The sequence below is a fragment of the Schistocerca gregaria genome, chromosome 5 (assembly GCF_023897955.1).
Source record: "Schistocerca gregaria isolate iqSchGreg1 chromosome 5, iqSchGreg1.2, whole genome shotgun sequence".
NCBI classification, from domain to species: Eukaryota; Metazoa; Arthropoda; class Insecta; order Orthoptera; family Acrididae; genus Schistocerca; species Schistocerca gregaria.
The window spans coordinates 500931347-500946623 of NC_064924.1; the positions used below are offsets into that span (position 1 = coordinate 500931347).

At 41.1% G+C, this 15277-nt stretch overlaps 1 protein-coding gene across 2 annotated transcripts in view; it reads left to right on the plus strand.

The window, feature by feature from the left end:
- Positions 1-15277, plus strand: part of LOC126272042 (multiple epidermal growth factor-like domains protein 8) — a 371715-nt gene that overhangs the window by 141807 nt on the left and 214631 nt on the right. For both annotated transcript variants that reach the window (XM_049974556.1, XM_049974557.1), the window contains exon 9: positions 13237-13426. In XM_049974556.1, the coding sequence (XP_049830513.1) occupies positions 13237-13426 (190 nt within the window). The remainder of the gene's footprint in view (positions 1-13236; positions 13427-15277) is intronic.

Genomic DNA, 15277 nt, shown 5'->3' on the forward strand with positions numbered 1-15277 from the left:
ATCTGATACTATTTCCCCATGCTGCAGTGCCATACCAGTGAATTTCAGCTTATCAGTTGTGGATGTTCCCGTAGTTGACAAACAGAAATTGATGATAATAGTCTGCACTTAGTATCTCACCTGCTATGCTGTCACCAAAGCTGTACTTACTTCCAGTACTCTGGAAATGTCAAGCTTTCTTGTGGGAGATGTCATCTTGAAGGAAGAAGAAGTCTCAGAGATGATCTCTGATTGTGGAAAAACACACGTCAGCACAATTTTATATTGTGACATCACCCACAGGATGACAAGTGCCTACCACACTGAAGTATGGTCTAACAGAAAGCTTCAGTAAGACATTGGGAGATATGCTCTTGATATACATTGATGTCAAACGGTGAGATTAGGATTGTTTCCCAGATGTGACATTCACATTTAACACGGCAAAGATGCTACAGGCTTCATACTGTTCTTTCTACTTCAAGATTGTGAGGGTGAAATGACAATGGTTCACTGTTCCCATTTCAGCCGGACAATATTCAGGGTCACTATGTAAAACACTTCAGCACCAGGAAAGTAGGCACAAGACAACTGGCCCATATACAGACACTGGATGCCCAGTAGAATGACTGAGAGCACTATAAAGGTATGTATTGGCTTTTGAGGTCTGTTGCAGAATACGTAGTATGAATTTTTATGCTTGTGGGGAAATGGGACTATAGAAAAAGTTACTTAAGTCATTCATTGCTTGTTAGACAACACACAAATTGAAGGACTTTGACCATTCATCAACAAGGCAAAAGTGCAAAAACATCGACCATGTTCTGTGTACAAAGCCCCGCTACAGTCCTGAGCCACAGCTCATTGATGGGGGCTGCTTGTTCAAGGAAAATTAAGACCCATTCAACAACAGTGAAGCTTTGACAGCAATAGTGAAGCTTTGACAACAGGAGCTACTTTCGATGATATTCATAATGAAGACGATGTGACAACTCAATCAGAAAATGAGGATCTGCCAGCCAGCATTGCCGTTCAGAGGACTATTGATGAGATCTAGATTCTGGATGCTGTAATCAACTGTAATGAGAACTTCTGAAACAATGACTTACTATTTTTCCACGAGAGGGAGCGATGTTGCGAGCTATATTTCATACAGTTTGGCGTAATTATTAAGTGTCCCTGGCTGTCATGCTGAGGGTCGCCAGTTCAAAACCCAACAAGCAGTAAATATATGTGATTAAATAATTATCGTATCTGGAATTTTCTGTGTGTTTCTTATGTTTGAAATATTTATATGTTCTGGAATAGTCAGTGTTTGTATTTGTCTCTTCTGGAACATTTAATGTTCCTTTCTATTTCACATTGATGTTCATAATAAACTTGCTTTTAGTGCTAACTGTTGTACTTCACCAATGACCCTACTTTTGAATTTGTATTGGATTGTGGATTACGATGTGATAATATTTAATCAATCAAATAAAAATAATTATCACAGTCATTATGATAAAAAAAGTATATAAAGGACCCAGCAGGACTCAAACCCACAATGTTCTTCATATCACTGATAAATATTTAACTGTGAGGCTATAGCGCTATTTAGGAATCAGGGCTATTTTTGAGGCTCTAGTGCATCATACAAAATATTGAAATTCTTTTTTGTCGATTAGTCACAATTTAGGGCCCACCATGGTGAACAGCTGTTGGATGTGATTCTCAGGACTCTGACCTACACCACTGTATGGGAGGTTTCAAAAAGTTGACCTAAGCCTGGGAATTTCCTCCTATAAGTCATTTATTGCAAACAAAAAGCGTCCATTCAAACTTTGCTGAACTGTGTCTAACTCTATTTATGTTTGTTGATTAATTTACACTCAAAAGAAGAAAATGCAGAGCTTTGTCAGAAAAGCCCCGGGTATTAAGAAAAATTGCATCAGTTGTAATGCCATTGGGATGTAGTGAATCACTGCAAATTACGGCATAGTTAATTACAGTCAAAATTTGTTTTTTCGGGCACAAAATGTGTCTCAGAACTTTCCTGTGTAGTGAACTAGTGGTCTCCATGACTAAGTACATCTTTTAGTGGGAGTTAGTTACAGTCACAATTTGTTTATTCAGGCATAAAATATGCTTCAGAACTTTCTTGGGAACTGATCTCCGTGACTAAGTACATCTTTCAATGGGTGAAACGGAAATTTTTTAAAAGCAGATTCATGTATACAGAACTTTGGTTGCTTGGTGGTGTCGATGGAACAAGTCTGTTGATTACTTCATATAATTTAGCGAATCCAGGGAAAATTTAAATTTGAGCAGCCAGGATGTGATATGAACCCACCTACTATCTTTTCCATTGTCTTTTAATTGCTGTGAAATGTAAGTCAATTATCTTTTGTGTCTTCCTGTTATTGTTAAGGAATCACAGTGGGACGTCTCTGCCATTTGGAATAATTCTTAGGGCATTTTGATCAGTGTGTTCTGCATAATAAATCTGTATTTAAACCATAGCTATTGCATGTTTATTTCCTCAGAACTGAATGCTGAAATAAAGGAGAAAGATGGATGAAATAAAAATCAGGTCAATGAAAATAATAACACTGTCATTGCAGGTGTTAGTAAAATAGGGAACATAAGAGTAGTAGAGAACTTGAAACTGGAAAGTAACACTCCAAAAAAGAACAGTACTAATATATATATATATATATATATATATATATATATATATATATATATATATATATATATATATATATATTAAAAACAAAGATTCCAAGACTTACCAAGCGGGAAACTGCCGGCAGACAGGCACATGAACAAAATGAACAAAACACACAAACACACACACAGAATTACGAGCTTTCGCAACTGGCAGATATATATATATATATATATATATATATATATATATATATATATATATATATATATTAAAAACAAAGATTCCAAGACTTACCAAGCGGGAAACTGCCGGCAGACAGGCACATGAACAAAACACACAAACACACACACAGAATTACGAGCTTTCGCAACTGGCAGTTGCTTCGTCAGGAAAGAGGGAAGGAGAGGGAAAAATGAAAGGATGTGGGTTTTAAGGGAGAGGGTAAGGAGTCATTCCAATCCCGGGAGCGGAAAGACTTCCCTTAGGGGAAAAAAAGGACAGGTGTACACTCGCACACACACACACACATATCCATCCGCACATACACAGACACAAGCAGACATATTTAAAGGCAAAGAGTTAAGGGCAGAGATGTCAGTCGAGGCGGAAGTATAGAGGCAAAGAAGTTGTTGAAAGACAGGTGAGGTATGAGCGGCGGCAACTTGAAATTAGCGGAGGTTGAGGCCTGGCGGATATCGAGAAGAGAGGATATACTGAAGGGCGAGTTCCCATCTCCGGAGTTCGGATAGGTTGGTGTTGGTGGGAAGTATCCAGATAACTCGGACGGTGTAACACTGTGCCAAGATGTGCTGGCCGTGCATCAAGGCATGTTTAGCCACAGGGTGATCCTCATTACCAACAAACACTGTCTGCCTGTGTCCATTCATGCGAATGGACAGTTTGTTGCTGGTCATACCCACATAGAAAGCATCACAGTGCAGGCAGGTCAGTTGGTAAATCACGTGGGTGCTTTCACATGTGGCTCTCCCTTTGATTGTGTACACCTTCCGGGTTACAGGACTGGAGTAGGTGGTGGTGGGAGGGTGCATAGGACAGGTTTTACACCGGGGGCGGTTGCAAGGGTAGGAGCCAGAGGGTAGGGGAGGTGGTTTGGGGATTTCATAGGGATGAACCAAGAGGTTACGAAGGTTAGGTGGACGGCGGAAAGACACTCTTGGTGGAGTGGGGAGGATTTCATGAAGGATGGATCTCATTTCGGGGCAGGATTTTAGGAAGTCGTATCCCTGCTGGAGAGCCACATTCAAGGTCTGATCCAGTCCCGGGAAGTATTCTGTTACAAGTGGGGCACTTTTGGGGTTCTTCTGTGAGAGGTTCTGGGTTTGAGGGGATGAGGAAGTGGCTCTGGTTATCTGCTTCTGTACCAGGTTGGGAGGGTAGTTGCGGGATGCGAAAGCTGTTTTCAGGTTGTTGGTGTAATGGTCGAGGGATTCAGGACTGGAGCAGATTCGTTTGCCACGAAGGCCTAGGCTGTAGGGAAGGGACCGTTTGATATGGAATGGGTGGCAGCTGTCATAATGGAGGTACTGTTGCTTGTTGGTGGGTTTGATGTGGACGGATGTGTGCAGCTGGCCATTGGACAGATGGAGGTCAACATCTAGGAAAGTGGCATGGGATTTGGAGTAGGACCAGGTGAATCTGATGGAACCAAAGGAGTTGAGGTTGGAGAGGAAATTCTGGAGTTGTTCTTCACTGTGAGTCCAGATCATGAAGATGTCATCAATAAATCTGTACCAAACTTTGGGTTGGCAGGCTTGGGTAACCAGGAAGGCTTCCTCTAAGCGACCCATAAATAGGTTGGCATACGAGGGGGCCATCCTGGTACCCATGGCTGTTCCCTTTAATTGTTGGTATGTCTGGCCTTCAAAAGTGAAGAAGTCGTGGGTCAGGATGAAGCTGGCTAAGGTGACGAGGAAAGAGGTTTTAGGTAGGGTGGCAGGTGATCGGCGTGAAAGGAAGTGCTCCATTGCAGCGAGGCCCTGGACGTGTGGGATATTTGTGTATAGGGAAGTGGCATCAATGGTTACCAGGATGGTTTCTGGGGGTAACAGACTGGGTACGGATTCCAGGCGTTCGAGAAAGTGGTTGGTGTCTTTGATGAAGGATGGGAGACTGCATGTAATGGGTTGAAGGTGTTGATCTACGTAGGCAGAGATACGTTCTGTGGGGGCTTGGTAACCAGCTACAATGGGGCGGCCAGGATGTTTGGGTTTGTGAATTTTAGGAAGTAGGTAGAAGGTAGGAGTGCGAGGTGACGGTGGGGTGAGGAGTTTGATGGAATCAGGTGAAAGGTTTTGTAGGGGGCCTAAGGTTCTGAGGATTCCTTGAAGCTCCGCCTGGACATCAGGAATGGGATTACTTCGGCAAACTTTGTATGTAGAGTTGTCTGAAACCTCTGTCCTATCCAAAGGCCTCACCTTCAGCCCCACTCCCAGGTTCAACCAAACTGCCCTTGTCAAGGATTTACTGTCCTACACTCGTAGTCTCTGCTGGAAATATCACTTTGCCACGAAGAAAAACAATCCTGATCCCACTCCTAATGATCCAACTCCCCAAGACACTATCCAAATTGAACCCTGCCTGCAACAGTTCCGTCCTCCATCACAGCGGGACCCACCTCCTCTTCCTCAAAATCACACTCTCCAAACCTTCCAGGAATTTCTCACTTCCAGCCTTGCCTCTCAATCTTTCTTCAAAAACCTTAATCCTACTCCCAACATCGCCACAGCCGAATCCCAGGCTATCCGTGATCTGAAAGCTGACCGATCCATCATCATTCTTCCGGCTGACAAGGGTTCCACGACTGTGGTACTTGATCGTCGGGAGTATGTGGCTGAGGGACTGCATCAGCTTTCAGACAACTCTACATACAAAGTTTGCCGAAGTAATCCCATTCCTGATGTCCAGGCGGAGCTTCAAGGAATCCTCAGAACCTTAGGCCCCCTACAAAACCTTTCACCTGACTCCATCAAACTCCTCACCCCACCGTCACCTCGCACTCCTACCTTCTACCTACTTCCTAAAATTCACAAACCCAAACATCCTGGCCGCCCCATTGTAGCTGGTTACCAAGCCCCCACAAAACGTATCTCTGCCTACGTAGATCAACACCTTCAACCCATTACATGCAGTCTCCCATCCTTCATCAAAGACACCAACCACTTTCTCGAACGCCTGGAATCCGTACCCAGTCTGTTACCCCCAGAAACCATCCTGGTAACCATTGATGCCACTTCCCTATACACAAATATCCCTCACGTCCAGGGCCTCGCTGCAATGGAGCACTTCCTTTCACGCCGATCACCTGCCACCCTACCTAAAACCTCTTTCCTCGTCACCTTAGCCAGCTTCATCCTGACCCACAACTTCTTCACTTTTGAAGGCCAGACATACCAACAATTAAAGGGAACAGCCATGGGTACCAGGATGGCCCCCTCGTATGCCAACCTATTTATGGGTCGCTTAGAGGAAGCCTTCCTGGTTACCCAAGCCTGCCAACCCAAAGTTTGGTACAGATTTATTGATGACATCTTCATGATCTGGACTCACAGTGAAGAACAACTCCAGAATTTCCTCTCCAACCTCAACTCCTTTGGTTCCATCAGATTCACCTGGTCCTACTCCAAATCCCATGCCACTTTCCTAGATGTTGACCTCCATCTGTCCAATGGCCAGCTGCACACATCCGTCCACATCAAACCCACCAACAAGCAACAGTACCTCCATTATGACAGCTGCCACCCATTCCATATCAAACGGTCCCTTCCCTACAGCCTAGGCCTTCGTGGCAAACGAATCTGCTCCAGTCCTGAATCCCTCGACCATTACACCAACAACCTGAAAACAGCTTTCGCATCCCGCAACTACCCTCCCAACCTGGTACAGAAGCAGATAACCAGAGCCACTTCCTCATCCCCTCAAACCCAGAACCTCTCACAGAAGAACCCCAAAAGTGCCCCACTTGTAACAGAATACTTCCCGGGACTGGATCAGACCTTGAATGTGGCTCTCCAGCAGGGATACGACTTCCTAAAATCCTGCCCCGAAATGAGATCCATCCTTCATGAAATCCTCCCCACTCCACCAAGAGTGTCTTTCCGCCGTCCACCTAACCTTCGTAACCTCTTGGTTCATCCCTATGAAATCCCCAAACCACCTCCCCTACCCTCTGGCTCCTACCCTTGCAACCGCCCCCGGTGTAAAACCTGTCCTATGCACCCTCCCACCACCACCTACTCCAGTCCTGTAACCCGGAAGGTGTACACAATCAAAGGGAGAGCCACATGTGAAAGCACCCACGTGATTTACCAACTGACCTGCCTGCACTGTGATGCTTTCTATGTGGGTATGACCAGCAACAAACTGTCCATTCGCATGAATGGACACAGGCAGACAGTGTTTGTTGGTAATGAGGATCACCCTGTGGCTAAACATGCCTTGATGCACGGCCAGCACATCTTGGCACAGTGTTACACCGTCCGAGTTATCTGGATACTTCCCACCAACACCAACCTATCCGAACTCCGGAGATGGGAACTCGCCCTTCAGTATATCCTCTCTTCTCGATATCCGCCAGGCCTCAACCTCCGCTAATTTCAAGTTGCCGCCGCTCATACCTCACCTGTCTTTCAACAACTTCTTTGCCTCTATACTTCCGCCTCGACTGACATCTCTGCCCTTAACTCTTTGCCTTTAAATATGTCTGCTTGTGTCTGTGTATGTGCGGATGGATATGTGTGTGTGTGTGTGCGAGTGTACACCTGTCCTTTTTTTCCCCTAAGGGAAGTCTTTCCGCTCCCGGGATTGGAATGACTCCTTACCCTCTCCCTTAAAACCCACATCCTTTCATTTTTCCCTCTCCTTCCCTCTTTCCTGACGAAGCAACTGCCAGTTGCGAAAGCTCGTAATTCTGTGTGTGTGTTTGTGTGTTTTGTTCATGTGCCTGTCTGCCGGCGCTTTCCCGCTTGGTAAGTCTTGGAATCTTTGTTTTTAATATATTTTTCCCATGTGGAAGTTTCTTTCTGTTTAAAAACTATACAGAAACTAAAGGCCATGAAATCAGCTGGCGGTGATGAAATATCGAACCACATAGTACAGCTAGGAAGTAAAGAAATAATCACACCATTACTGGACATAGCAGCCAGCTCATTCACAAATGACTTTTTCCAGAAAAAAATGAAGATAGGCAGGGTTGTGCCTAGGTACAAGAAAGAGGATAAAGATGACTCCAACCATTATATACCAGTTTCACTGATACCAGGTTTCTCAAACATCCTAGAAATGCTTATGCATAGTAGATCAATTGTTTATCTGGACAAAAGAACATTCTTGTATCATCACAACACAGTTTTAGAAAGGCTAAACTTTTGGAATCAGCAGTTCTCAGTCTAACAGAATATATTATATATTTACAAGGTGAAAAGAAGTTGTATCTGCAATTTATCTGTACCTCTCCAAAGTATTTTACACCATCTCCCATCAAATATTAACACAAAAACTGGAAAACTATGGCATTCGAGGGCAAGCAGGAGAGCAGATACAATAATCCCTATGCAACAGGAAATACTATGCATCAGTAGGGAACTCTTATCAGTTAGTATCCAAATCATCAAATATGGAGTGCTGTAATGTTTGGTAATAGGCTGTTGCCGTTTAATGTTTAGGAATGGAGCAGGTGTTGAGAGGGGGTAAAAAAATAGTGTTGCTTATGATGCTGAACAGTGACCAAAATATGGAACGGCTTGAGAGGAAAGCATATATTTCTGCAAATATCGCTGCTCAGTGGCTCAGGAAAAATTAATTGGTTATAAACCTGGAGAAGACCGTTTATAAAGCGTTCAGAAATAAATTGAAGTCTCTGTACATGGCTTTAACACTGGATAGTGCAAAGCTGAAAGATGTGGAACCCACTAGATTTTTAGGTATTGCTGTGGATAATGAGCAAAAATAAAAAAGCATATTAATTCTGCCTGTAAGAGACTCAGCTGTATAATATTCGTAATGAAGTAGCCATCAAAATGTGCAGACCAACAACTTCTGCGCAAAGAATACTGTAGATACTTTGAACTGTACCTACAGTGTGGGGAAACTCAGACTGTCAGGAAATAATGTTTCCACTTAAAAAGTGGCATTATTGTAAGATTTATGGGTCAGTTCGAGTCGGATGTGTGGGGCATGGAAGGGATGCATTGTCAGCGAATGACATTTATAAAATCCATGAAAGTATCTGATTATTGTTGCAAATATGAGTTACAAAGGATCCTCTAGGAGGAATGTGTCATATGCCAGTCACATAGATGACTGGATGGGTGGCCAGAAGTCCAAAAGATGATAAAGAGAACAGTATATTTCAGGGTGACTGCAGACTAATGGAAGGAGACTGAGGTAGCGACAGGTGGCATAAAGTCAACTCACAAGAGAGAAGACAGCAGCAGATGCCAGAAAGCTGTATGCCCTGTAGCAAAGCTAAAAGCAAGCTTCAGAAGAGTCTCTCGGCAGGCAGATACAGGAGGAGTCACATGACTTCTTTCTCGCACTTTCTCAATGATTATTCATAGTATGCTGGAGTAAGTAGAGTCTTAGTATGGCTCTCTACTGCTCTTGGACTTTAGTCTGTCAATTCAGCACTCTTATAGTGAAATGTATACCTGGCTAAAATGACTGGATACCGCAATAAAGATTATTGATTTCTTGGGGCCCATGGTGCAACTGCCAATTGGCGTAATACATACAATTACTGGGTGGTACAAAGGGGAGGACTTATGAAACAAGTAGAAACTGCTTCAAAAATCTAGGCAACTTAACTTTCACATCATTGTACTTATGTAAAACAATAATACACATCATACAAGATGCTTTATAGTGGTTTAAAATTATCCACAACACATGGAGGAAGAAAGAGATATGAAGCATATCCCACCAACTGACAATCCTTGCAAAAGAACCTCTGTATTCAGGTATCAGGCTACTAAGATGTCTGCAAAAAAAGCCTGCACGATGACACTAAAGTTCCAAAGAAACTCAGTTGTCCAATGGAAAAGGAATTATATAGTGTTAAAAATTACCTATCGAATTAAATTTTTGTGTACTGTTTTTCATAATCAGTGGTGTTAATTTAGTAGTACAAACTTAAACTAGCTTAGCAAGCTGAGCTGTTTGTATATACCCATGCAAAGGTCAATTCGTGTTGTCCTCGGACCTCTGCCACAGATCATAGAGTAAAGCTGATGTATATTTGGTGCTTAAACTGTGGAAGATAAAGAAGCATTAACATCTGACTTGAGAAACATAAGATGATTTGTCATCTGGGAACAACGGATACATTGGCAATAGCAGATCATGCACTAAAGTGCGTGTCATTTACGATGGGGGCCGAGTTTAGGTTCGTTCTGCGCATCTGAGGTTACAAAACACAGTCAGCCAATGAACAGAGAACGACATTGTCAGAGCTCGACTGCAGTGCAGAGCACGGACAAGTGTCTTCAGTTTTAGAAACGCTCAGTCATAAATAAAGTAATTGAACAAAAGCAATGTCTTGATAGCAGACTTCCTTTTATAGAAAATTTTGAAAAAGCATTCTTTATACCAATTGCTTCATATTCTATTAATTAATTAATTAAACCAAACAAGCAATAAGCCTCCTAATTCAGGCGATAGCAAGGAAAGGTGTTTGTATCATTCTCACTAACTGCTTTTTCGCAATAAAGAACAGCGGTAATTGTTTCTTTCCTGTTGTACTTCGACTAAATTCATAGTCATACAAACAGTGTTTGTCGGTATTTTGTGTGCTATTTTAAAGTCCTTCAGAAGGTCTATTGAATGACGAGCTGTGTTAGCGTAATGGCTAAATTGTTTGGCTGCTAAGTGAAAGGTTCTGAGTTCAAACCTTGTTTGGTGCTTAATATTTTCTTTATTTAAAAACAGTGTCGAAGTGTCTTACTTCATGAATTTTATTTGTTTGAAGGTAATTTTTTGAAATTTCTAGTGGCAACTAAAGTCAACCACACGGAAAGTATACACTATGGACTTTTACCTGTGCAAACTCTTCAAAATTTCATGCAATGGTTTCTACATCTAATGCTGCACAATAACTGCGTCAAACATCAAAACAAAATTAAGTCATTTATGGGGGGAAGGTATCAGTCAAGATGTGAAAAAACCAAATTACTGGGCCAAATAGTTTTTGTGAAATTGAATGATAAAGTGTATCAAAGCAGTCGAAACACCATGTCTGCACAGGCGAGCAGTGCAGTGATGACAAAATCGGGCACAGCGTGGAATGCGGAGAGCACGGCTCTCTGACAGCGAAAGGGTTAATGCGGCCATGGTGGCTTTACTTCATAAACTGTGCACTCCCCCCCTAAACATAAGTTTATGAACTATACTATGGCGCTGCTTCTCTTGGCGCACGCAACTGACAATGCGGCAATCTCATGCGTCTGGGCGTGCATGCGTGAACCGCCACGATAAAAGAATTGAACTATAGGACCAGAGAGCCACAAAATCATTTCTCCGATACTGTTGTTTCATCAAGTTTAAAATATTCTGAAGGTATTATGTACAGAGAGGGCAAAGAAATTTGAAAGAACCTTTCTACTAATGGCTGCTGTAGATACAGATGCTTGTTTTTTCTCATGTGGTCTCATCCAAAATTTAAACTTTATAGATGTATCTACCTATCAATACAGAGTTATTACTTGATTGCATGGACCATTCTGTAGTACTTTTCTAGAAAGTATAACTCAAAGGTGCACTCTTCAGTTATCATTACAACTTTATGAAGTAAACGTAACTAAAAACTTAACTTTATTAAACACACTTACAAATTATTTGATTATCTAGTTTCAGTGACCAAAAATTTCTGTTAGCTATATGTCTAGTTAAAGTGCTCATTGTAAAGCTGCACGACAAGACGTTATGCATTGTAAATAGACTTCTGTATTTACAGATGTAGCTAATTACATTCTGTAATTTAGTAACTATTAAGCTACAAAACAGTACGTATTGAATATAACTGCAGAGGCAGCAATTTTTTCAGAGTAACAACTTTCGTTCTAATTTACTTGGTTAAATTTAGCTGGCATAAGTACAAACAGTATCAAGCCATTGTTAGTACAGTGCCCAAATTAAGTTTCTTTAAATGTCTTTTGATAATGTGTACCTCAACTTGATCCACATCCCTTGTGGTTCTCCTTCTTGATGGGACCCACGTACATGAAGATTGAGTGAATGAGTGGCTATAATATTTATTATGGAGAGTGAGAGCTGCACCTGGATAGCCACATGCATTAACAAGCCACTTCCAGGATTTGTGTAGTATAAACAGTATCAATAGTATGAAAAGGAAATTTCCAAATTAAATCCCGCTGGCAGATTAATGAGGAGGACTGTCATTCCAGTCAGCCCGGATGTGAGTTTTAGGTGGTTTCCCCCATCTGATAAGGCGAATACTGGACTGATACCCATGTTCCACATCAGTTATATGATCAAACATTTTGAAAACATTTGCATACTTCCATATGGGATAACATTAGCCGAGAGTGAGGTGCTACTGTTGTCACTTTGAGAAATTATTCATAGTACAATATCAGCCATTCATTATATTTATTACACTTTGCAATAAAAATTACTGATACTGTTGCCTGAGAGCTATGTTTCAAATACCTTACTTTTTAGTTCCTAATGACATTTCATAGTGGTAAAATTCAGCTCTCTTGGAAAGATTATGATTACCTGTTTTCAGGTCTCCATAATTTATTGAACTTTTTTAGTGAAATGACTACGTGATTTTAATTCAAGGCCATGTCAGTTTATATTTAGTACTCATTAACAAAACCTTATAAAGAAGTTATACCATGATGTTACAGTGTGTGTCATATTGGAAAGTGGTCTATTTTGAACCATTCTGTGCACTCTCCATGCTATTAATTACAGCAGCCAGTGATGTTTAGTCTGCCTTCAGACATGTCGCCGTGAATAGTGCTGGATTGTGATAATTGCTCTCTTCCAGACTGTGATGTGGTATTACTTCAATGATAATGCAGCTTTATTCATTGCTATATGCATCAACATTCTATAAAGCTTGACAGCATAGAAAATGCTTGCCTTCACTGAGTCACTATGTGTAAGCAAACCTTATCCCTTCTTTGCTTTCCCATTACTGTCTCTCTCTCTGCATGGAGACACTTTCTGATATGGCTTGCTCTATAACGCTGAAGAATTCCCTACTGCATAAAAAATTACTGTGCTGAATCTGTGTGTAAACTAAAAGTAACAGTTTGAGATGCCATTTGGTTTTGTTGACGTATTGAGAATTGTGAAAATGAGCTAAATGTAATTGTAAGCAAACAAATGAAAGGACCAGATGAGGTGTACTCAGTAAATAATGGTCAAGCTTAAAACTGGTCTAGACAAAACTTTATCTGTCATTGGAATGGAAAATGCTACACTGAGTAAAATCAATAAGTCCACATTGTATATCAGTTCTGTGAAGTATTTTATTCCTTTCTGTTATTTATCAATGTTCTTCGAGAATTCATTTGTTAGTTGAGATGATAATGAATTGATACCATATCCTTTATTTTCAGCCCAAGACTACCGTTATCCTAAGCAACAAGGTGTTTTTGCTCATGCAGCAGACGTTAGGAACGGAAATACATTGCTTATTGTTGGCGGTTATCATGGAAATGTGAATGCTGATCTTTTGGCTTATGTCTTACCACCAATGCTGGCCAGCAGGGAAGGTGAAACTTATGAAGCGGAACAAGTATGTGGCAGGTAAGTGTATGTGTGTGTGTAACTGAAAATAGTTTTTATGTTTTTCAAAAGTAATCCTCTAGGGAAAGAGTTAAATTTGTTTGTATGCCTTTCACAAATAATATAACAAGTATGTGGCAGGTAAGTGTGTGTGTGTGTGTGTGTGTGTGTGTGTGTGTGTGTGTGTGTGTGTGTGTGTGTGTGTGTGTGTTGTTCATCTTCGAGTTTAGCAGCCTTTCAAATATTTGTAGCAACAAAAATAAATTTCTTTACTCAAAAATACTAACAATGCACAAGGCTTAGGATTGTTGTACGAGTTGATGAGCTGGGGCTCATTAAGATTTCACGTAGCGGAACCTATTGCTTCGTGGAATTTTGTGAAGTGCTTGTTGGTGTTAGTGAACCATAATGAAGTGCTTTCATTATAGTACCAAATTCGAGAGGGGAGTTATTTATTTGGCGGAACAAAGTTCTAATTGTGCTGCAGGTCTGCGATACGGGGTTGATGAGAGCAACGTCAGGCCATGGCAACTGCAGAGGGACAAATTATTTGAATGTTCAAGTAGCAGGAAAGCATTTAGTGGGCCAAAGTGTGGCCAATATCATGCACTAGAAGTGATTTTAAATGAATTAGTTACGGAACAGCGTAAGAAATTCGTGCCTGTGAATGCCAAAATTTTAAAAATTAAGGCACGTGAAATTTCTGGAGAGCAAACAATCAAAAATTTAAAGACAAGTCGCAGCTGGATTGTTCTGTTTATGAAGCGTTGGGGTTTTACACTTTGGAGGCGAACTTCAGTTGCACAGAAGCTGCCGAAAAATTATGACGAAAAACTTGTGGAATTTCAGCGCTTCATAATTAGGTGGCACACACAAAAGCAATACCTTCTTGGTCAGATAGGAAATGCTGACCAAACTCCCGTATAGTTTGATATGCTGTCAAATTATACTGTTGGCGCCAAAGGAAGGAAAGACATCAGGGGTGAAAAACAGCGGATGTCCATCATGCTTGCTTGCACAGCAGATGGATTTAAATTACCACCATTCATTATTTTCAAGTGAAAGAGTTTACCAAAATCGAAAGTGTTCCCAAAAGCTGTAATTGTTTGAGTAAACGAAACTGGGTGGTTTTTGGAGAACAAGGTGCTGGAATGGGTTAGGCGTGTGTTGAATTGTTGTCGTGGTGCAGTGCTTGAAAACACAGTCTGTGTTGGTATTAGATGAGTACGCAGGCCATAAAACACCTGCAGTAAAATGAAAATTAGAGGAAAGCAAAACGGACTTGGCAGTAATTCCAGGCAGTATGATGTCAATTCTGCAACCACTTGATGTCTGTTTGAATAAACCATTTAAGGACAAGCTTAAACACATGTGCTTTCGAAAAGTGACAGACAACTGACACCAACAGGATGAGTAAAATGCGCAAGTTTGTCGCAAGTGTGCCAATGGATTTATGATGCGTGGAAGTCTGCTCCAAATCAGACTGTGCAACAAGTATTTAAAAAAATGTTCAATATCCAATGTGCTAGATGCTACAGCAGACGATGCTCTGTATAAAGAAATGAGCAACAAAGAATTGAGTGATAGTAATTCAGAATCACGACTGTTATTTTAAACATTTCGTATAAGATATGTTACAAACCTAATAAAATTTTGTTTTAAATTACAGTGTTTAATTTCTAAGTTATTTTCGTTCTTATTTTATAAAAGTTGCTACTCTGCATTGCACAGGATAGAAAAGCATGGAGAGCTGCATCAAACCAGTCTATGGACTGAAGACAACAAAACACATTCTGCACTTGAAGTCATCTCTAAAAACTGGCAAGACTGTTTGGGATGTATGTCAATATGGTCAACTCCACATTCTGAATT